The following is a 24891-nucleotide window of genomic DNA, read 5'->3' on the forward strand; positions in this document are numbered from 1 at the left end:
TCATTTTTGTACAATATGACATTCAGTTATTGGTGATATAATCTTTATAGTAGTGTAAGTTTTTATGTATATAAGTATCTGTTTTTAATTCTCTTAATGATATTTTGAAATCTTTTATTTATCTTTCAAACGATTTTTTTTTTTTTTTTTAATTAAATTATTTTTGCCTTTGATTTGAATTAGATGAGGTTATTGGAATTATTCTTCTTGAATCATTTGTTGTTTATAGTTAAACACTTTCTTTTTGTTAGGTGTTTTATGTATTTTAATTTATCAACAGATGTTATGCTAATAATTTATATTTTTTAAGTTATAAATTAAAACTTGATTTTGATATTTTAAGTAAATTTTGCTGGAAATGTATGTGAAAATTTTAAACTCATGAAATTTCTGAAGTGCTTCTTTATGCTCTTTTAGGTCCACAGAGGTACTTTAGCACAAATGCGTAAAAAAATGGAAGAAAACTGTGTAAATTTGCCCCCAAAACCTGTTACAGCTTCACAAAAAGTTATTAGAAACAATATAATTTCTGCAAAAACTGTTTTTGAGAAGGATAATAATGAGACTAATGAACAAAAAAATAAGAAAAAGTCAAATGAATTTCCAAAAAAGACAGATTTAGTAAAAGAAGAAAATAATTTAAATTCAAATAAATTAATACAGAATGGAGGGAGTGTAGGGGCTGGTGATAATGTTACACCTCCAAAACCATTACCGAGAGCATCTAGAACAAGCTCTTTATCAGAAGATGACTCTATTCCAAAACCTGTTGCAAGACCAAGGACTAATTCTGTGATTAATGCAGTAACACCAGAACCATCTCAGACAATAGCTGATAATATGCTGGAGTCAGACACAATTGTACCACTATCTCAACAGACTGGTCAGTTTGTCAGTCAACCATTACCGGCTCAACAACCAGTCTCTTTTACAACATCTAAACATATAACTGGAGCTTACAAGGTTTGCCGACAGTTATTGTCATGTTGATTGTGATTGTGGTTGTGATACTAGCTAATTGTGTATTGTTTCACTATAATGTGCACGGCAGTTTTGGTAATTTTATATCACTTAATGGCATTTATTTTTTTTATTAAAATAGTTTATAATTTGCTTAGTCAGTAGAAATTATACATCTTTTATTTAATTTGGATAAGTTCTTACCTACCTAATAAGTTAGTGTCTTCCTTTTGCAACGCCTATTATGTTTTTGTATAACTTTTAACCCTTTGGTCATTATTACTATACAGTTTCAGATCCAAATCTGCATCCACAAAAATCTTATGCTTAAATTTCAGTTATTCATTATTAGCTAAATTGATATAAAGTAAATATAATATTATAATGTTTAAACTTAGCCTACTGAATGGGGATAATTTATATATTCTTTCCTACATTGTGGGATTTTCTAATTTTCACTATCTGTTCTGGTTACTTTTCACTATCTGTCCCAGTTATTTTTCTGGTTGTAGTGCATGTAAAGAATCAGAAGTGCAAGTAACCCAAATTAGAGCTGCTTTCTCTGAAATTAATGGAGTACTCTTTTTATGGCCAATCCCTGTAATGAGTAGAGTGAAGATGACACTTTGAGTGCGGAATATCACTTGCTTGTTGATGCTAATATGCAACAGTGTTATTGAATTGGTGAAAAAGGCGATTACCTAATTAATTTGCACTTCATATTTCTTAGTAAGGCCTCTCAGCCAGGTTGTTTATAACTGTTATGGTTTTGATATTTTATAGATATTACACGTATTTCATGTACAAGGTTTTGAGCATATAAAAATGTTTCTTTTTTGTAATATAAAATAATGTTTGATAAAATTAAAATTAATAACATTACTATGTATTATGTTAAAAGAAAAAAAATGTTTTGTAAACTTATTTAAAATAAATTCTAATGAAAACGTATATTAATTGTTACATAGAAGAACAAAAATGAGATTTTATGAGCGTTTGAAACAAAATTGTTTTTGTTTGGAGATTTTAATGTTCAAGAAGTTTGATCAAAGGGTTAAATGATTTTATTTTTGATCTTCATTGTTATTTATTTTTGTGGTTTTTATTTGTTTGCGAAGATTGTTTTTTTTTTTATTAATTTTTGTATTGTTAAATTTATTGATGCTAAATGATAGAAATTTTCCTTTTTTTGTATTAAAGTGTTTGCTAATTTTTCTTCTACTTACTTTAAGCAGATATTGTTCCAAGAATTATTATGCATTTTCTTTGTTACTTGATGTTGCAAATGTTAATTGTTACTGAATTTTTTTTTGTTTTTAATTTGGAATTTATTATTGCTTATATAATTGTTACAAACATATTATTTCAGCTATCTCTTTAAAACCATATCTCTTGATTTATGATATTATTTATAGTTTTATTGCCGCTAGTTTCACCTGTGTGTGATGCGAATGATATAACTTGATGCTCATTATGCCTTATGAATCTCTACAGTAATATTATGAGCAATTGAATAAGGTATTTTAATTTTAAATGGAATAATAGTAGTTTATTTTTTTTTTTTGATTAGGAAAGTAATTATTACATTCTTATGTTATAAGTAGTTTAGCAGATTGGATCCTAGAAACAAAATATAATTATCTATAAACATTAATTTTTCCTCTCTGTTTAAAATTTCACAGAAATTTCGATTTAATTCACTTCAGCTACATTTAAACAAACTGGAATTTATAAAATAAAGTGTAAAAAACATATTGAAAAAATTGTTCACAGGAATAATAAATAAAAATTAAAAAAAATTCTTTCATGAGCATTTACCAGTATATAAATAAAATTAACAGAAAGTTGATTCAAAAGGGATGGATAATAAAAACATACTTTTTGAATTATAGGTAACATGCAAGTATTAGAAATAAATATCAAGAAATAGAAATTTCTGACCTTTAAGAAAATACGTATAATAAAAAATCGGTAAAGAAGATATAATTAATGAAAAATCAATTTTTAACATCTGATTGAATTAGGGAAATAATAATTTAATTTAAATTATTAAAATTTGGATTTAAAAATATATAATTTAGTAATGTCTTCAAATTGTTCTTTTATCTGCTACAAATTGTAATAGCAGCAGAATAGCTCATTTTACACTAGCGACTCAGAAGATAAACAAAACTATATTTTTAATCTAATTTCTACAAAAATGTGCTGACAAAGCTGAAATCTCTGTGAAAGTGCTAAATGTAGAAGATTAAAGCTGTAAATGGAAAAATTTATTTTTATAAATAAGTGTAGGTTAATATACCTGATTAGTTTTTATCTTGTAAGAAACCTATTAAAAAAAGTATTAATTGTTACTTAGAAGAAGAAAAAATTAAATTTTTTGACTATTAAAAAAATTTTTATTTTTGAGACATTTTGAAATTAAGAAAAATATGATCATAGGATTAATGATTTTGTTCTTGACATTGTGAATAATATATCTTGAAAATGGCAGAGTTAGTATGAATTACAGAAAATTTTTATTATTTACTTTAATTCTATTTGTTGGATTGGAATAACAGTGATTATTTTTTTAAAATTTTATTTTGAATTCATTTATTTCTAATTTATCTCATTAATTTTTTTGTGTAAAACTGTATTTTCATCTTGTAACTTGAAAACAATAGATATACTCAAAAATTCAATCTCATCAACCATGATTAAAAAGAAGCAGTTATGTTCCAGAATCATGTTCATGTGAAAGAAGACATTGATTATACTTTGATGATATTCTACAAAGCAAATGCTGTTGTCTTCTCAAAATATGGAAATTATTAAAAAAATAAAATAATGGGAATAGCTGCCTGATTAAAATTTGCAAAGTATTAATAATTTTTTATGAATTATCTCATTCTTGATTAATACTGTGATTTCCTTTAAAAGTATCCCTTTGTAAACAGTATCTTTTTCTCTTGTTCATCCTTATAACATGAGTGATGGATGGAATTAATATTGTCAGTGATATCTTAAGAAAATTTCTTTTTACTATTAATTTTCTTTTCTTTTCTTTCAGTAAAGCATCATTATGCTTTACTGTTTAGTAAATCCTAGACAGCATTACATCAACTAGTAAGATCATATAACTCAAGTCAATTTATAGTAAAAATAATTTTCCTTCAGAGCAGGTATTCTGTACCGTTAGCTTCAGTTCTATGGTTCAAAGGATTTGAGAGTTTCAGAAATTAAAAAAAGAAACGTTTACAGCTTTGTAGTGCATAATGAAATCATTCAAACATATCTTGAATTGTTCATTTGTTAGTCTTCTATTAATAAGGAAGTAAAGAAAAACTGGATGAAGTTTTAGTTCATTTAAAATTTTTTCATAAATTAGTGAAAGAAATAGAAAAATAATAAATAAGAAAGCTAACAGTAAAAAAAAATATAGAAAGTGTGAGAATATTCTGTACTGAAGGAAAATTTTTTTTGTCACAAATTTCGTGAGATGCATGATGTCTTAAGTTTTTAAATGAAAATGTAGTAAACATTGGGTTTATTTTCTTCATTAGTTGAAAAGTGGTTTTGATGATTTTTATTGTGGTAATGCAAGTTTGTTAATATAAAATGAATGAGCAGTAAATCAAATTTTTGTGACTATTGTTGAGATATGTGCCTTCATTTTTCATTTACTGTTATTAAATTATCTCTATTTTGTATTTATATATTATTAAGGGGTTTATTTTTGTTATAATTTAGCACATGTCTTATTTAATTTCAGCCAAGACTTGGTCCAAAGCCATTTACACCCCCTAAACTAGGAGCTGGAGATAGTTTAGAAGGATCTCAGTTAGATAGAGTATTTTGTGTGCCTGTAGCTCCTGGTATGGAACAGCCTATATCATCTCCAGTTAATGTTCAACCCACAACACCTATAGCATCTGTAAATGGTACCAATGATCTTCTCCATAGTTCTGAACACAGTCCGGAATCTCCAATTACTGCTGGAATAACAGGAATTAAAATTGATGATGTAAGGTCATTTCTAGATTTTATTTTTTATTAGTTAAAAAATTAAAATTTTTGTTTCCTTTTTTGTATAGTTGGAAATTTGATGATTCTCAGGTTGCATAGCAATCTTCTTTATTCAGATATATCGTAAAAAATATTTAATTTGAAATTATAAAGAATTGGCCACTTAATTGTGTTTTTAATTGTAGAATTGAATTACTACAAAAATTTTATTTGTAATTTTACGCAAATGAGCATTAAACAATGTGATTAAAATTAAATTAAAAAAACAAGTTACAAAAGTAATTATAACCGGCTCATTCAATGTCAAGTGGTCCAGTTTTGAAAGTTGTTCCCAGTTGACCATCTCCAAATATCATCAAATTTTTGGTGGTGGTTCCCCATAGTCTGAAATGCCATTTTACCAAATTGCAACTCTTTATCTGCTATGGCTGATTTTTTGTGGCCTCTTGAAAAAGGGGTACTACTGGACACATGTAAAAATTGTTATCTTTGCTTGACTAACAATTTTGACGGCAATAATAAAATTACAGATTCAAATTTTGGTACTATTTTGTTAATTTTTTATGCTATATCCGAATATGTTAGTCACAAGCTTCTTTTGGAACCTGGTTTTAAGATATAGCAGAAATTTAGCCAAAAATTTGTCTAAACATTTTGGAAGTCAGAATTTTAGCTTATATATTTCCTTATCTAATTCTTTAATCAGAATCAGATTTTGTAAGTTGAAAAAGGGAATAATTATGTGTAGGATCCTGCAATTTAGAAGCAATTGGAATCTTATGTCAGAAAAATCCATCACCAAATTTGGTAAAAAATTTTTTATCATGATTTTTGGCCCATCTTCGAAGGCTTTTATCTCAGATTTACCTTCTCAGATTTTTTAATTTTATAATAGTTGGAAAGGAGGGCAGCTTTTAAACAACATAATTCATGCAGTTTGTTTTTTGACCTGTATATTATAGTACGGAAGAAAGCTTTTCAAAGACAATTAATCTTTTGCATGTGACAGATTTTTATTCTGCAGACATTTCTAGTTGATTAAAACAGCTGAAGGTGGAAAAATATTCACTCAGTGCCTCAGAATATTAGCTTTTTTAAGAACGTTCTAAAATTTACAATTGCTTGAAAAAAATTTGCAGTGTCCAGAAAATTTTGGACTATTGTAGAACTTTCTAGGCTGATCTGAAAAAAAATCCATTTCCTAAAGTGTTCTAGAATGTCTGGAAAACTCCAATCTTAAGAACATTATAAAAAGTTCTACACCATTCTCCAAAACATTGTAGAAATTACAGTAATATACTGGTAAGTTCCATTTCTTCTAGAATATTCTTTATTTTGAAGAAAGGGTATATAAGCATCAACTTTTTGTGAATTAGCGTAGTTGTTAGTAAATAACTTCTATAATCAGTTGTAACATTTATTGTTATCTCCAACTGTGTTTTGAATTGTTTTAAAATGAGTGAATTTCTTGGCCACTGCCATTTTGACAAGTCTGATGACTCTGAATGCCACAAGTCTTTAATGTTTAACTATGGAAAAGCTTTTTTGTTGCCTGTGAAAGAACTATCACCCATGGACAAAGAAATTTTACAGCGGCGATCTGGCATTAGCTTTAATGATGATACTGACGTATGTTCATATCATAAAGCTGTTTTGCTGAATTTCTACAGAAGGACTGCTGTAATGCATTTGAAAAGAGTTTTAAAAGCCAGAAAAGGATTGTGGTCTATTGATATTGATTCTGCTGACCGATTAAAACCTTTAACAAATTATGACTTCAGGCCAGATCAAAAGTAATGTACAAGATGTAGACAAGAATTGTCTCAAAGAGAGATTCAGCCTAAGAATGATGAACCAGAATCAGAATCTAGTGATCTGGAAATGCTAGAGGCTTCTGGAAGAGTAGATGCCTTACTGTCACCACTTGGAATCTTTCTTCTGAATATGTCAACAAACTGGATTCAAAAGGCTACCTGACGCAAAAAGTGATCTGGAAATGCTAGAGGCTTCTGGAAGAGTGGATGCCTTACTGTCACCACTTGGAATCTTTCTTTTGAATATGTCAACAAACTGGATTCAAAAGGCTACCTGATGCAAAAGGTAAGAAGAGCGCAAGATGCTATTGCTAGTACAGCAGCAGCTGCTGCTTGTTTGAGTGTTACTGATGCGATAAAAACATTAAGAACTAAGCAGTGTCAAGAATGTAAAGATCTGGATATCCTGATTGAAGAGCTCAAAGCCAAACCTTTGATCCCAGCTAGCCCATGACAAGTTCAGATTTGACATTGGCACCTGGTAGCTGGAGTGTTCTGAAAACAGCTAATGAATTCAAAGTTTCAATGTGAATGGTGAAGCAGGCCAGGAAGCTCACATCTGAAGTTGGTATTCTGGTAATACCAGAAAAAATATGAGGAAAGAAATTGAAAGATGATATTAGACAACGGGTCAGATTTTTTGAAGATGATGAGTTCTCCTGAATCTGTCCAGGAAAGAAAGATTTTGTTTCAGTTGGGATCAATGGTGAAAAAGTTCACATGGAAAACGTCTACTTCTGTGCAATTTAGCTTACTGCACACATTATGGCCATGAAGTTAGCTTCTTAAAATTTTGTGAACTTAGACCAAAGTGGGGCATTACAGTTGGTGCTGCTGGCACACATTCAGTTTAGGTTTGTACCATTCATCAAAATGTTAAGCTCATGATAGCTGCAATATCTAACAACAAAACTGCAAAACCTAACAAAATCTAAGAAGGTACACCTGAGATATAAGCTTCAAAGGTAGGTCTAAAATCAAGCTAAAACATTTTTCACCAAATTTAATGATGAATGTCTCCTTACATAAGCCTCCAGTTGCTTTGAAACTTTAGGATGTTTCACACAATTATGCCCTTTTTCAGGTTACAAAGTCTCATTTTGATTAATGTACTAGATAAGGAATTATATAAGCTCAAACTTTGACTCCACGCAAAACTTGATGAAGTTTGGACTGGGGACCCTTGGTCCACTTGACATGGAATGACTCAACCTTAAAACAAACATAGAGTAACTCAGATAGATAGTTATTGTTATTGAAATAAATTTGAAAATAAGACTGCTCAAAACCCAGTAACATAAATATTATTTAAAAAATCTAAAACCTTATTGCCGTTTTGAATTTTAAACAATCATCATTGTTTGACACTAAAGAATAAGTATGTTTAAGCAAACAGATTTAAAACAATAAATGAAAAAAATAAAAACTTTTAATTATCAAATAAAATGTACTTATGAAACTCTTTAAAATGGGTCTATTTTACTGTTATTTTATAATTAAGAGTAAAAAGTACAAAAAACTGTTGTCGTTTAAGGTAATCACAATAGAAAGAATAAATTTAGCTTAAAAATGTTAAAATCTTTGAAACCTCCAGCTCGATTGTGTATCATGATCTCTATGACTTTATAACATTAATTTTATTTGCACTATGACAATAACTATTAACATTTTTGCACTGTATTATAACAAGTTATGATGCTGTAACAAGATTTTTTTTGGTGTGTAATTAAAAAATAAATTTAATTGACATTATTATCTGAATTGATGCTAAAAATATAAAAATCTGATGTTTATTTTCATTGAAATTAAAAAAAGTAATTTTTTATCTTTCAGGATAACATGATAAATGGGACTGAAAAAGTTATGAATAATGAACAAGGACCCTTAACTCCTAGTTCTATTGGACAAGAGTTTGTAGCTCAGGATAATGATCCAACAGATTTAGCTGGAGGGGGTGATGAAATAGAAGGGAATAGAAGCAGCATAGCTGAGAGAAGGCGAATGTATGAATCTCGTTCTTTATCTGTTCAGGAGACTGCATCTCCTGCACCAACACCAACTCCACTTCGCCGGCGTGATTCATTAAAAGTAATATTTTAAATTTCTGTTTCAGTGTATGTGTGTGCATGTGTATGCGTGTGCACATACCGCAGGCACAGGCCGCAGGGAATATTTTTATTTTATTTTAATTTTTTATTACATATTACAACATATGTGATAAATTTTTATTGTTTTAATTTTAATGTGCAATTTAAAAAACTATTTTTTTGATTGACAATGAGAGAAACCCTCAAAAGCGCTTTTAATGTAAAAATTGGAGATTCAATAAGATAGGGTAAGAAATATTGTCAAGATTCTTACTGTTAATGGAAAGCTAAGCTTTACTTTTGTCTTTGATATGTATATTATTATTATTATTATGCTTTTACGGCCAACATGGGACCACTTAAGTCAATTTTAGTTGGATCTTTTCTGAGAAAAGCGTGTTATTTTACTCTTTCGAGCTGCCCAGTATTTCTTCATCCGTTCAGATCTTGCTTTCTTTTCTTCATCCGTAAACACCCTCTTCGTTGTATTTTGTAGTTTGTCTGTCTTTTGTTTAAATCTAATGCTCTTATCTTTTAGCTTTGTAATTTTTCCAGTTTTATTCTGTAGGTCAGTCAGGGAAATTCCCAATTCTTTCGTATCTTCTCTAATTTCTTTGATCCATCCTATTTCTAGCTTTTGGAACCAGAGCTTTTCAATGATATTTCTTGACAGTCTTGTTTGCGGTGTCCTTATGAGATGACCGAAGAAAGAGATTCTTTTTTTCCGCATAGTATCAGTAACAGGCTCTATTTCTCGATACACCACCTCATTTGGCACAATCCACCATTGGCCTTCTTTTTGGTGTTTTTTATTGATACACGTTCTGACAATTCTCCTCTCTATTTTCAGAATTTTTTCAATTCGGTTTTTCTGAGTGATTTTGAAAAGGGTCTCGCTTCCTTAGGTGACTTCTGGCTGTACTACAGTTTTATAATGTTTAAGTTTTGTTTTAGCAGAAAGGCATTTTTTGTTATATGTTGACCAAGTTAATTTTTGGGATTTAATCATTTTATTTGTCCTGTTTTGCCATGTCACTTTTTCATTTAAATTATAAGTTATTATTTCCCCTAGATATTTAAATTGTTTTACTATTTTAATTTTCTGATTGTTTACCGTAATGTGCTCTATTACCAGAGGATCTATGGCCATTAGTTCAGTTTTTTCGAAAGAGATATGAAGCCCTATCTTTTGTGCTAGGTTTTGAAGGCTCATGATTTGTGTTTTGGCTTCTTGAATATTATTTGCTAAAAGAGCGAGGTCATCTGCAAATCCTAGGCAATTTAGTGCGATGGAGTTTTTCTTAGTACCCATTTTTATATTTTTGGGATTTATTTCATACCATTTTCTCATGACAAATTCGAGGGCGCAGTTAAAAAGGAGTGGTGAGAGGCCGTCTCCCTCAATCCAGTTTTTATGTAGAAGGGTTGAGAGAGTTCATCTCTGAATTTCACTCTGGACTGGGTATTGGTTAAAGTTAATTTTATCATGTTTACGAGTTTAGGGTGAAGGCCCAGGTTTCTCAGAATATTCAGCATGGATGGTCGGTGTATACAATCATAGGCCCTTTTAAAGTCGACAAAGGTGATTATTAGTTGTTTTTTCCGTCTTTTATATAAGTCCATCATAAGTTTTAGGGATATTATTTGTTCCGGGCAACCTCTCCATGGCCTAAATCCCCCTTGGTATTCCCCAAGTTCCAGTTCAAGTTGGTCTTTGCATCGGTTGTATATGATTCTCGACAGGATTTTGTATGTGCAATCCAGGAGAGATATGCCTCTGTAGTTTTCCCGGATTAGTTTTATCCCCTTTTTTATGTAATGGATGGATGAGGGCTGTGGTCCAGTGTTCTGGAAGTTTTTCTTTGTTCCATATTTTCACGAGGCATAGATGTAGGGAAGTTTTGACTGAATAAACTGATGAGTGTTTCCAGAGTTCTGCGAAAAGCTGGTCTTCTCCGCTTGCTTTGTAGTTTTTTATTTCATTTAAGGCTGCGAGAACTTCTTGAATTGTTGGCGGGTTGATATTTACCGGTGAAGTTTTAACTGGAGTTTCAGTGTCAATCTCAAAAAGCTCTGGGGGGTCGTCACAGTTGAGGAGTCTATTGAAGGTTTCTGCCAAAATTTCAGCATTTTCTTTATTGGTGTGGGCCATATTTCCTTTTTTCCTCTCAGCATAAGGGTGGGTGGTTCATATCTTTGAAGAGCCTGACCAAAAATTTTATAATAGTCTCGGAAATTAGTTTTCTTGGAACTTTCTTCTATTTGCTGAATCAAGTTTTTTTGGGCTTGTCGTTTGGTTCCTCTTATAATTTTCTGAGTTATTTTCCTTTGTTTGGTGAATTCATGGTTAGATTCTTCAGTTTTCTGGGTTTGGTGGTTGATCCAAGCCCGGTGTCGGTCTTTGACTGCTTTGTCACATTCTTCATTCCACCATTGGTGTTTTTTTCTTGGGTTTATAGGGGCTAGTTCTTCAGCTATTTCTTTCAGTTGGGATGTCAGTTCTTTTAAATTATTAGTTAATTTGATTTTTTTTGTTGTTTCTTCAAAGATGGCATTGTTTATTAATTTATGTGGATCATAAGCTCTTTTGTTTTTAGGTTGGGATTTTTTCTTTTTATGCGGGGTGAATTTTATTTTAACTTTAATTAAGTAATGGTCAGATCCAGTATCTGTTCCTCTCAAGACTTTTACATTATAAATCTCCTTGTGATAATTCCGCTCCATGCAAACATGATCCAGTTGCCATTCTCCTTTTTTCCAATCTGGGTGTTTCCAAGTCTTCAATTTGTTTGGTTTTCTCATAAAATAGGTGGATTTTGAGATCATATTATGGTTTCTGCAAAATTCGACAAGTCTTTGGCCGTTCTTATTAGTTTTCTTTTGGGCAGGCCATTTTCCGATAATATCACGATATCTTCGTTCTTTACCAAGTTGGGCATTAAAGTCCCCTATTAAAATCTTCGTGTGGGTCTTATTTATGTTATTTGCAGTTTGGTCAAGAATTTCCCAGAATTTGTCCATCTCTTCTCTATCTTTTTTAAGATTGTTTTTGTCATTGGTGGGAGCATGGACATTTATTATGGTGTATAATTTATTGGCTGATTTTAGGGTTAAGGTTGAAATCCTGGGGGAGTAAGACTTATATTCTACGACTGAGTCAATTATTTTAAGATTGATTGCAAATCCTGTTCCGAACTGTGGGCAATTCTTCATCACACGTTTCCCGGGGATTCCTTTGTAAATTCTGTAACCCTGAGATTCAAACGGCTCTCGATCGGTGTTTCTCATTTCTTGAAGTCCTGCGATTTGGATATTTTGTTTGTCCATTATGTCTGTTAGAGTTTTTAGTTTGCCGGGTTGAGTTAGAGAATTAATGTTGTGAGTGGCAATGTAGTTTATTTGCTTGTGTCTTATCCTCAATTTTGAAGTTGTGTTGTTTTTGGGTGTTTCCAAACGCTCCGATTCATTGTTATCTTTTAAGCAGCTGCCCACCGGATCCGAGTGCAGCCTTCTCTGGTATTTACCAGACGGTGGATTTTTTCTTAAAAGACCTTCCATATTTGACTTTCAAAGGCAAGTCAGCCTTGGGTGGGAATAAATTCCCGAGTTACAACTCTGGATGTGATCCAGAGAGGTGATTCCGATTTAGTTCACCAGTAGAAATCTCCACATTTCTAACTGGTTATCCAGACGAACCAACGTGGAGGCGCAAACTGATTTTCTTAATTGAGATTTTAAGTATGGAGAAAGTTTAAATCGGTTCCGGAATCATTTCGTCCTGATATGTGTATATATATATATATATATATATATATATTTTAATGAGCATGATGAGATGGATGAAGTATTAGGTGAAGAAAGAGCAGATCCTTAGTGAAAATTAAATGATGATCAGCTTATCTAGAAGCCAGTATAACCACTATTGTCAACTGGCTTGTAATTTAGGTTGTATTGTAATATAGATATTATATATTGAAATAAGAGTATTAGATATCATACTTTAAGATTGAGTGTTTTAACATAAGCTCCTATTTGTGTATTGCAAATGTGGTGACAGTCAAATGAAATTCTTGATGCATTTAATAAAATAAAGTTATATGCATTATTTACAAAAGATAAATTCATCATCTTTTATATAAAGATTAAATGTAATATTTTAGGCTGGGAATGACATAGTCAAGCCCGGTTTTCCCGTTAGGGATTAGAGGTAGGCATAACAGTAGAAGATCCACCACATTAGGGCCGACCTACCATGCCGGACATACTGCTGGTAGGTGGGAAGGCCCCTTACAGTTGTAAGGACACTCCCCTGGCTGAGCTTTACTTAATTGTATGATTAATTGCCCTTCAACATCTCACACCAAGGTTGTAAAGATTACAGCTGCCGCTATCATCCATGAAGAATGACAAATTACCATTAAGGAGCTCACCACATGTTTAGAATTTTCAGTTGGCAGTGCATTTCAATTTTGCATAATGATTTGTCTGTGTGATGCATGCCTTGCATGTGAGTGCTGCGCCTGCTTTGCATATGGGTGCTGTGCCTTCCTTGCATATGGGTGCCGTGCCTGCTCACAACGGAGCAAATGCACAACAGCATGTCTCTGTGTGTCAAGACTTGTTATCACGGTTTGGTGGGAACGCAAACAAAGAAATGAATTCAATTATAACCACAGATGAATCTTGGATGTATCACTACTATCCGGTAAAACAACAAAGTTCTCAATCGAAAAGTGTGTGTTTGCCACCTCTGAAAAAAGCAAAGATAGTCTCAGCGTTGGTAAGGTTACGATGATAATCTTCTTCAATTCTGAGGATTTTTTGTTCCAACATGCTGTCCCCCAAGGCCCCAGACGGTCATGGCAGATTATTATAAATTGGTTTTGATCATGATGTTATGTCATTGTAAGAAAAAACGGCCGCACAAGAACATTAAAATAATTTTACTGCTTCATGACAATGCGCGGCCCCACATCGCTCATACTGTAGTTGATTTCTTGAACACTCACGGCATTGCAACTGTACCCCACCACTTTAGAGTCCAGGTTTGTCCCCTTGTGACTTCTGGCTGTTCTCCAAAGTCAAGTTTTTGCTCAGGGGATGAAAATTCAAGACCAATCACAAGGTCATCAAAGCTGTTATGTGCTGCAAAGAGCTCGAGAAAGATAGTCTGGCATTCGTATTTAAAAAGAGGCAGGAACGATGGGAAAAGTATTAGAACTGAGGGGTTACTAAGACCATGTAGATCTGGAAGACTGAATAAATATTTTTTTCTGAAAACTGTTTTTATCATTACTTTTTCAACAGCTTCTGCAATTTCTTCCGTAAGGGGAAGGATATTAAGTTATTTTAGTGACTTTATTTAAAAAAATATATTTTCAGCATTAAAAATTTGAAATAACAAAAAAAAAAATTTTTTTCATTTTGGGGGCTCTCGTACTCAAGGGGCAGCTTTGGGTAAAATTAATTTGTAAGATAATAGATAAAAAGTAAATAATATATATATAGTCATTTTTTGGGAAGGTGGTAAATATTAAATATGAATTTTTGATAAAAAAACTTTGATTTTTGTTAGAAAGTTTTTTTGCTAAAGTGCACAGTAAATATTTGAAATATTATTTTGGCCTAAACATTCCTACCCCTTTTTCCAGGTTTTGAAAAAATTTAATATATTCTTTCTCCCCAAAGGTAGTAACTTGTCTACCAAGTTTGAAAAAAATTGGTCTGTAGGGTTCAGAGTTATAAAATCAAATATGCCAATGTACATACATACATTCGCACAAATGTTGTCTGTCTGACAAAATTAGATTTTTTGGATTTGGAAGGATTAGAATAAAAAATTTTTTGCAAATTGTTTACAATTTATTTAAACATATATTTTTTTAGTAAAAATTCTTTTTAAAAAACTCTCCTTAAGGCACAAAACTTAAAAAAAAAGACAAATTTTATTTTACCTATCTATACTTTTCCCATTATAGCTGTAGCTGCTTAGCTATGTTACTGTAGACAGGAAGATAATCTTACAAAAAAAAATTATAATTCATACTTTTTTCAGACATTACTGAAGTTAAAAGAAATAAGAGAGCAGTTAGTATATTATTGATAAAGAAACTAATTTTCCAGTTGCTTTTTTTTTTTTTGTTTAATTAAGCAGTAAGAGGTTATACAATCTGCTTTTGACTGCCTAGATGATATAACTAGTTTAGAAATTCATTAGTCTAGTATAATCTCAGATAATAAAAAATGGAATTTAATTTCAGAGCACTAAGTCTTCTACTGTAAAAGAAGAAGACAATGTTAGTAATACCCAAGGAATGCGACCAACTACTCAATTGACTACAGCTACAGCAGTTCCTAAACGGACATCAACTGTATTTGGTTTGTATTTTTACAGACGTAGCAATAAATTATTTTTCATCATTTATGTTTTTTTATTATTTTAATGTCTCATATTTAACGTTGTGCATTTATACTGTAAGTGCACAACTAGGCTATGAAAATATCAACTTGATTTTTGTTGTGTGTAATCTTCGTGTGACTATCTAAAAATCAATTTCTAAATTTTTAAAAAATCTGAGTTTATATGTATATATATTATTGATTTTTCTAAAGCCAGTACTTATAAAACCCATATTCCTTTGTACCAATATATTGTATTTTTGCAATCAAAAAATATTTTTTTACAATCAAGTATTCAAGTTGGTTTTGATAATTAAAATACAATAATATGTACATATATATATATATATATATATATATATTAACACAGATAGAATCTGTGTACATCACAGAAGTGATCTTTTAATCTTCCATTGAATTGAAATATTTTTAATTTAATTGAACATTTTCTATTAACAGCCATATAAATATGTTGCATTAAAATAGTAGTACTATTATTGCAAAAAAATTTCTTTTTTGTGTACTAAGAATCACATTTTCTTAAATGCGTTACAAAAAAAGAATTAATTCTTTAAACTTAGAAATATATTGAGTTTAAAATTAAACGTTTCCATTTCTAATATATTATATTTTTGTTAACTTTTTACTTATTAATTACTTAGAATAAAAAAGTATAATGTTTGATTTAGTGATTTTTTGTCTGTTTGTTATTGATAAGAAATTTTCTGATTTTTTTTTAAATAAATTTACAGGTCGTGTGTCTAAATTTCGCCATTTAAAGGGAACTCCTGCTCACAAATCTATGCACATTGAAAATGTTAGAAATGTCAGTCGTCAGATTTCTGGAGAATGTGATGGATTCCATGGTAATTGAATCCCAGTGATTTAAATTAATTAATGATTTTGTTATAAGTTGAGAATCGTTTCAGGTAAGGGTTAAACCTGATGTACACTAGTTCGTAGATACATTAATTTATAGAATCAAAATTTAACTTATGTTCATAATCATCGGTAGTAAAATCATCAGTAATTTCAACTTAGATGAAAAACAATTGCTTGTTTCTTTTGATGTGGTATGTACAGTTAGTTGTCATTTGAATTGGATTGTTTGTATGTTTTTAGTACTATTTACTTGAAAATATGTAATTATTATTTCACTGATTGACATTAATGAGTAGTTAAGCTGCAGGTATGGAGGCAGTAATAGCTTAAAGAAATGTTAATGAGTCAAATAGAATTATAAGCTGATGCAACAATTAAAAATTCTTGTAATGAGTTGTAAAATATGCAATTTGAATCTTACTTAACAATTTTAGAGTACCTTGTTTTTCAAAGGAGTACATTTTGGGAAAGTATAAGGTTAAGTTTGGAGTTAATATCAGCTGCTGCTAGTATTTTATGTTTTAAGACAGACAAAAATGAATGACACCTTGAAGGTTGGTTATTTGTAAAATATACATAATAATATAAAGACTTGTTATTTTCATGGAGGAGGAGGAAGAGAAAAAAGACAATTGAATAGAATTTTTTGTATAATTTAGATAGAAGAAACTGTTAAATAAAGTAACAAAATTATAATGACCATTTCAGATATGTATTAAATGATTGAGTTTAATTAATTTATCACTGGAGCTGACTGATTAGAAATTCAACTTCTCTTTTATCAATTTTTTAATTTTATTATATTTTGAACTGAATATTTTGGTAAAATTGTTGTTATAAAAATTATTTATTCATTATTTGAGTAGATGTTAAAATAATATTGGGGAAATGTAGATAAAGTCAGTATGTTGATTTTATTATGTTTAAAAAACTATTGTAATTTTTTTTTGTTTATTTTATTTTATAGCAAATAAAGATCGTGTAGCTGTCCCACTAAGTGGTCCAGGAGGAAAAATTGCAATTTTTGAATTGTCAAAGCCAGGAAAGTTACCTGATGGTGTAATTCCTACTTTAGTCCAAGGCACCAATGTCATGGATTTTGCATGGGATCCATTTGATACACATAGACTTGCAGTTGGTATGTATTTGCTATTAACAGATTAAATTTTTTCATTATTTAATTTTTTCATCTCGCCACATACAGCCTATAACAACATGAAATTTTAATGGATGATTTGTATACCATCATCCACATAATGCAGACGTATCATTTTTAAATGTTAAAATATCATGTATTTATAGGTTTTATGTCTAGATAAACTAGTTTCTAAGCTTATTTATTGTACAATATATACACAGAGAAATGAACAAAATGTTTTCTCATACATCCATTCTAAGGCAACCATATTCAGTGTTGTTGGCTGATCTTAGTGATGTGAAACTGCTTTATTACATAGGGCTCCAGTTGTTGAAATTACTATGGTATGCAATGTACTTTCTTATTCAGACCTGTAACTTTATTAACTGTTGATTTTTAATTCCTGTTTTTATTTTCATGTACGTACTATTTCTCTTTACTGTGAACAGAAGTAAAACCAACTGCACATTAAAAAGTGGTCTCTTTATAAATTTTTCTTTTGATTTAATTTACTAACTAAGCATTTGGCACTGTTGGTATTAATACAGTTGTATAAAATAAAGTTCCACTTATAACAATTTTAAAAGTATATATCCAAGTACTTTCGAAGCTGTTACTCCATCATCAGGGATTTCCGAAAAGATGTTAATTCAAATTTAAATGTATAGTTGTATTTAAATTAAAATTGTTATGCTCATAATTATGAATTAGATGAACATGATGGTGTAACAGCTCCGAAAGTACTCGGATATATATACTTTTAAAATTTTGGTAAGAGGAACTTTATTTTATACAATTTCTCTTTTGTCAGCTTAAAATACCTCTTTCAGCTGTTTTTCTTAACAGCAAATATTATTTTATGGTGACTTTTCATTAAATACATGATTGCATTTAAGTTTTATTAGGATCATTAATTTGAATCTCAGCTATTAAAAAACTATGACTTTATCTCCAGGCAATATATTTATTAAAACTATAAATTTTATGTGTGACTGGTTGATTCTCATCCTTTACTTATTTTATGAAGACAGCTTGACCGTTTCTCTTTTCGTTGGAGTTTATTACATGTTAGCATCAGGTTTCATTGCTTAATTGTCATTACTTGAAACCTGACTGGATTTATATTTAAAAAAATAGTTGGTTCTTTAGGTTAATGAGTTTCTGTCATTACCATTGATTGTAAATATTTAAAAAAAGAGATTGATCATTTTATAGATAAATAGAGATATTTTGCATTTTGTTAAAAATTTGTGTGGTTTATTAAATCGTTTCTAAAAATGAGTTAAAGGTTATTTGTTTATTTTTAATAGCTTGTGATGATGGCACTATAAAACTGTGGAAGATTCCTGAAGGTGGTTTAACTGAACCTACAAACAGTCCTGAGAAGGTATTGTTAGGTCACCAGGAAAAGATATACTTTATCAAATTTCATCCCTTAGCATCAGATGTATTAGCATCTGGATCATACGATATGACTGTTCGTGTGTGGAACCTTGTTACAGGAGAGGAAAAATTAAAGATTGAGGGACATACTGATCAGGTAAGATTAGTGTAGTACATTTCAGATTGATTATATTCTTTTTAGATATAAAACTGCTCATTTGATCTTAAGTGAATTATTATATGTTGTTAAAACATATATACACAATGTTGTATTTTTACTGTAGAATGCAGAACACTGATCTGTTAATGACATTGTAGTCCTCCTGTAAGTTGTTGGTCAAATGACTGCTATCAGATGCCTATAACTTAGATTTGTTTTGTTATTATTTCTGGAGTTTGTTATTATTCATGTTCATTTAACTTTATTGCAATTATTTCCTTCCACGAAAGGAATGAACCATGACAGAATCCAAATAAATACTTTTGTTTATTATAATTGTATTTCTTCTAATGGTCTTACATTTACAGCATACTAGTGTATTGTGTTCTGCTTTTAGCCCACTTCATTCTTATTTTGCTTTATATTTTCTAATATTTTCTCTAATATAAGAAAATTTTGGTGTTAAATTTTTTCAACACTAAGCATCCATTTTCTATTCTATATTAATTTACTCCTTCGCAGATTTCTAAATGTAAATATTTTGAATATTCTGTTATCTGTAGAAGAAAAAGCTAAATAAATAATTACCTGTTGAAAAGATAATAAATTTTCTCACTCTTCTGGTAAAAATTTTTCGGGGACAAAACTGTTGAAGACAGTGATGATGAAGGTAACAGATCAATAATCTAAACTTACTCTATTTGCTTTCTCAGTCAGAACTTGTCATCATGTTAGTAAATAAAGAGCAGCAATGAGATATGTTAGAAAAGGAAATTTAGGAATGTTAGAAAGTGAAAAACAGAAAGAAAACTTAGAGGAATTTGAAAAATAAAGATCTTGAATTGTAAAATATACTAGAGAAAAAATTTTCAGAATTGGCCCACTACACTATTTATGAACCACTTTGTGGATTGTCCTATGTCTTGTTTAGAAGTCTAACTTATTTTTCAGTGATAAACTTACAGATTTCATCATGAAATAAAACATAATGTTAGCTGTTTGAAAAGGAAAGCCACAACATCAGCTTACATAGTGATTTCAAAATTGTTATTGGTATTCTCAACAGATGCTTTCCTTTACTAAGATGTTGAATGTTTTGGGAACAAATGGTAGACTGTCACAATGAAGTAGTTTGAAACATTACACATCATAATATAGGTTTGAAGAGATTATATACTTTTTATATTTAACTGACAAATATATTCTGTATAAAAAGATAAATTTTTAAGATTTAAACTAACTAAATTATTTGATAGAAGTTGTCAAGAGCTTGAAATTTGAGAACATCAGTCCAGTGTAGGTGAAGCAGTTATTCTGTATTATGGAAGTTATTAAATAAAGGGATATGAGGCAAGACAGTATGTGTTGATTGATTATAGAGTGTTGTAATTTTTTACCAGGATATTCAAAAATATCCTAATAGATAATCAATTTTGATATTTATCAAGGGATAAAGGAGCCTGAAAATGATAAAAAGAAGTTTGGGTTAGAAGTTGTAGTGCTGCTGCGGTTTACTGAAAATCTGCGTAAGGATGTTGACTTCAATTTTTTTCACCTACTATAATCAAAAAATTTCTTTACATCCTTTAAATTTATTACCAAATTTTCTAAATTAGGTATTGAAGTAAATAGAACTATTATTTCTATATCTGTAAGTATGATTATGCGTTATGATGGATCAGTAATTTCTGAGAAATTTTTTCTTTTATTTTTATACATTCTAAAAATATCTGTTTAAGGGACTTGTTAGTTTAACTAATGTTTGTTTACAATTGTTACAACGAATTCTATAAATGCCACTACCACTTACTACTATAAAATGTTTCTAGTTTCATTATGGTTGAAATATTTTGTTACATTATTTATTAATATAAAAGAAATATTAATTTAGTAATTTTTTAATGTAATTATATTATAATTACATTAATATATTATTATAATTTAGTAATTATATTAATTATATTGATGAAGCAATTAAACACGTAAAACGAGATGAAAATTTAATAATAGTTGTTGATTGGAATGCAAGCATTGGAAAAGGCAAGGAAGGAAATATAGTGGGTGAATACGGGCTGGGCAAAAGGAATGAAAGAGGGGACCGACTTATAGAGTTTTGCACGAAGTATAATTTAGTAATTGCCAACACCCAATTTAAAAATCATAATAGAAGAATATACACTTGGAAAAAGCCACGCGATACTGCAAGGTATCAGATAGATTATATCATAGTTAAGCAAAGATTTAGAAATCAACTCGTTGATTGCAAAACTTACCCTGGAGCAGACATTGATAGCGACCATAATTTGGTGATAATGAAATGTAGATTGGGGTTTAAAAACCTGAAGAAAAGGTGTCAGATGAATCAGTGGAATTTAGAGAAGCTTGAGGAAGAGGAGGTAAAGAAGATTTTTGAGGAGGACGTCGCAAGAGGTCTGAGTAAAAAAGATAAGGTAGAAAATGTAGAAGAAGAATGGGAGAATGTTAAAAAGGAAATTCTTAAATCAGCAGAAGTGAACTTAGGCGGAATAAAGAGAACTGGTAGAAAACCTTGGGTTTCAGACGATATATTGCAGCTGATGAATGAACATTGAAAATATAAGAATGCTAGTGATGAAGAAAGTAAAAGGAACTATCGGCAATTAAGAAATGCTATAAACAGGAAGTGCAAACTGGCGAAAGAAGAGTGGATTAAAGAAAAGTGTTCAGAAGTGGAAAGAGAAATGAACATTGGTAAAATAGACGGAGCATACAGAAAAGTTAAGGAAAATTTTGGGGTACATAAATTAAAATCTAATAATGTGTTAAACAAAGATGGTACACCAATATATAATACGAAAGGTAAAGTCGATAGATGGGTGGAATATATTGAAGAGTTATACGGAGGAAATGAATTAGAAAATGGTGTTATAGAGGAAGAAGAGGAAGTTGAGGAGGATGAAATGGGAGAAACAATACTGAGATCTGAATTTAAGAGAGCATTAAAAGATTTAAATGGCAGAAAGGCTCCTGGAATAGACGGAATACCTGTAGAATTACTGCGCAGTGCAGGTGAGGAAGCGATTGATAGATTATACAAACTGGTGTGTAATATTTATGAAAAAGGGGAATTTCCATCAGACCTCAAAAAAAGTGTTATAGTCATGATACCAAAGAAAGCAGGGGCAGATAAATGTGAAGAATACAGAACAATTAGTTTAACTAGTCATGCATCAAAAATCTTAACTAGAATTCTATACAGAAGAATTGAGAGGAGAGTGGAAGAAGTGTTAGGAGAAGACCAATTTGGTTTCAGGAAAAGTATAGGGACAAGGGAAGCAATTTTAGGCCTCAGATTAATAGTAGAAGGAAGATTAAAGAAAAACAAACCAACATACTTGGCGTTTATAGACCTAGAAAAGGCATTCGATAACGTAGACTGGAATAAAATGTTCAGCATTTTTAAAAAATTAGGGTTCAAATACAGAGATAGAAGAACAATTGCTAACATGTACAGGAACCAAACAGCAATAGTAACAATTGAAGAACATAAGAAAGAAGCCGTAATAAGAAAGGGAGTCCAACAAGGATGTTCCCTATCTCCGTTACTTTTTAATCTTTACATGGAACTAGCAGTTAATGATGTTAAAGAACAATTTAGATTCCGAGTAACAGTACAAGGTGAAAAGATAAAGATGCTACGATTTGCTGATGATATAGTAATTCTAGCCGAGAGTAAAAAGGGTTTAGAAGAAACAATGAACAGCATAGATGGAGTCCTACGCAAGAACTATTGCATGAAAATAAACAAGAACAAAACAAAAGTAATGAAATGTAGTAGAAATAACAAAGATGGACCACTGAATGTGAAAATAGGAGGAGAAAAGATTATGGAGGTAGAAGAATTTTGTTATTAAGGAAGTAGAATTACTAAAGACGGATGAAGCAGGAGCGATATAAAATGCCGAATAGCACAAGCTAAACGAGCCTTCAGTAAGCAATATAATTTGTTTACATCAAAAATTAGTTTAAATGTCAGGAAAAGATTTTTGAAAGTGTATGTTTGGAGTGTCGCTTTATATGGAAGTGAAACTTGGACGATCGGAGTATCTGAAAAGAAAAGATTAGATTGAAATGTGGTGCTATAGGAGAATGTTAAAAATCAAGATGGGTGGATAAAGTGACAAATGAAGAGGTATTGCGGCAAATAGATGAAGAAAGAAGCATTTGGAAAAATATAGTTAAAAGAAGAGACAGACTTATAGGCCACATACTAAGGCATCCTGGAATAGTCGCTTTAATATTGGAAGGACAGGTAGAAGGGAAAAATTGTGTAGGCAGGCCACGTTTGGAATATGTAAAACAAATTGTTAGGGATGTAGGATGTAGAGGGTATACTGAAATGAAACGACTAGCACTAGATAGGGAATCTTGGAGAGCTGCATCAAACCAGTCAAATGACTAAAGACCAAAAAAAAACTCTTTAGGTTTGATTTATTTTTTCAAATGCAACTATTTATTTTGTATTGATTTTAATGCACTTTTTATCTATGTTGAGTAATATTTTATCAATTTTGGACTACTCTGAATTTTATAGATTTTAATTCATCCTCTAATTATTGTTTTTATGTTATTGTTATCATCATATAATGTTTTACCTGTTGGCAAATTCCTTGCACCACTGTTGTCTCCATTTGTTTCTGTCTCATGGTTTTCTTTTCATTTCATCATAACCTTCGCTACCCTTTAGGTCATCATTAACTTAAGCCTCTTCCTTCCTTATCTTTTTTCACTTTCAACGGAGCCTTCAAGAACTCTTTATTACCCTTTTCCCCTAATTTTATACCCTAATTATATATGTTCTTTATTTCTTCTTTATTTTTATACGTTCATCTTTCTTTCATATTTTGTTTCATTTCATGTGTTATTAAAGGTTTCTTTGCCCAAGTGCTGTCATAGTAACCGATTTCTTTTTATGCAACTTCCCTCATAGATGATTTTATCCTTGACTACATTTCTTCTGCCAATTCATTTTCCCTTTTACCTTGAGTAATTGCCTTTGTCATCATTTTACCAACTTCTACTCTCTGTATGCCCTCTAGCCCATCTATATTCCATTTCTTCACCTTCATTGCATTTTGAGTTTTTTTAATTTTATTTTCATTTTCATTATTAACAAGAGAATATGATAATTTATTTGTCTTCTTAACAGCATTCCTGTATTTTTTTTAATCAAAAAATGATCTATCTGAAAGCTAGATCCATCTGTTGGTCCTATACTTGTCCAAGTATATCTTCTATGTTTATGATTTTTACAAATGTATTCAAAATGAAAAAACTCCTTCTCTTGGCAAAATTCAACCAGCCCACTGTCTATCCATCTTTGCCTTCTTCTACCACAGTGTTCCAGTCTCCAATAGTTGTTTTACAGTAATCCTGTTCATTTTCTAATAACTTCTCAACGTTATTGTAGATATTTTCAATATCTTTATCCTTATACTCTGATGTTGGCATGTACATCTGAACTATTACTAGGTCTTTTGGCAGCATTCCAATCCTTAAAGCCATTACTCTGTCATCCAGATATGTTACTTTTTGTACTCTTGTTGCTATACTATTTTTTACAGGTTATCCTATTCCTTTTTGCCCCTCTTTCAGTTCCTGAATAATATAAGGTAACTTTACCACTTCTTCCCTCCAATCTAAGCTTATCTCTATTATATCCATTTTATTTATTTTTATCTCTCCAAGTTTTCCAACTTACCTGAAGACAATAATATTCTCACATTCCATGTACCTATTCTCACTGATTTGTCTTTTTTGTGACACTCCTACTGCTGTTTTCCCCAGAGATTTGAATGAGAAGTCATTTTACCTCCAGAATATTTAACAAAAGAAGACATCACCATGGTGCCTGACTAGGAAAAAGTAATGCATTAGTATTCCGTTGCTTTCTGTATCCTAATGCTGTTGATTTCCTATAGAAGTTTCTTTCTCCTCGGGGGGGCGATTTCTCACCCCAGGGGCAATATAGTGCCCCAAACCCCTACCGCTCATCCACCTTCTGAAAAGGCCATTGGCACT

At 30.7% G+C, this 24891-nt stretch overlaps 1 protein-coding gene across 1 annotated transcript in view; it reads left to right on the top strand.

Annotated features, from left to right (window-relative positions):
* Positions 1 to 24891, top strand: part of pod1 (coronin) — an 80581-nt gene that overhangs the window by 23866 nt on the left and 31824 nt on the right. The window contains exons 10-16 of the mRNA XM_075356260.1: positions 418 to 963; positions 4715 to 4966; positions 8616 to 8870; positions 15130 to 15247; positions 16021 to 16134; positions 17118 to 17288; positions 18599 to 18828. Coding sequence (XP_075212375.1) covers positions 418 to 963; positions 4715 to 4966; positions 8616 to 8870; positions 15130 to 15247; positions 16021 to 16134; positions 17118 to 17288; positions 18599 to 18828 — 1686 coding nt within the window. The remainder of the gene's footprint in view (positions 1 to 417; positions 964 to 4714; positions 4967 to 8615; positions 8871 to 15129; positions 15248 to 16020; positions 16135 to 17117; positions 17289 to 18598; positions 18829 to 24891) is intronic.

This window comes from Lycorma delicatula, chromosome 2 (assembly GCF_047948215.1).
Source record: "Lycorma delicatula isolate Av1 chromosome 2, ASM4794821v1, whole genome shotgun sequence".
NCBI classification, from domain to species: domain Eukaryota; kingdom Metazoa; phylum Arthropoda; class Insecta; order Hemiptera; family Fulgoridae; genus Lycorma; species Lycorma delicatula.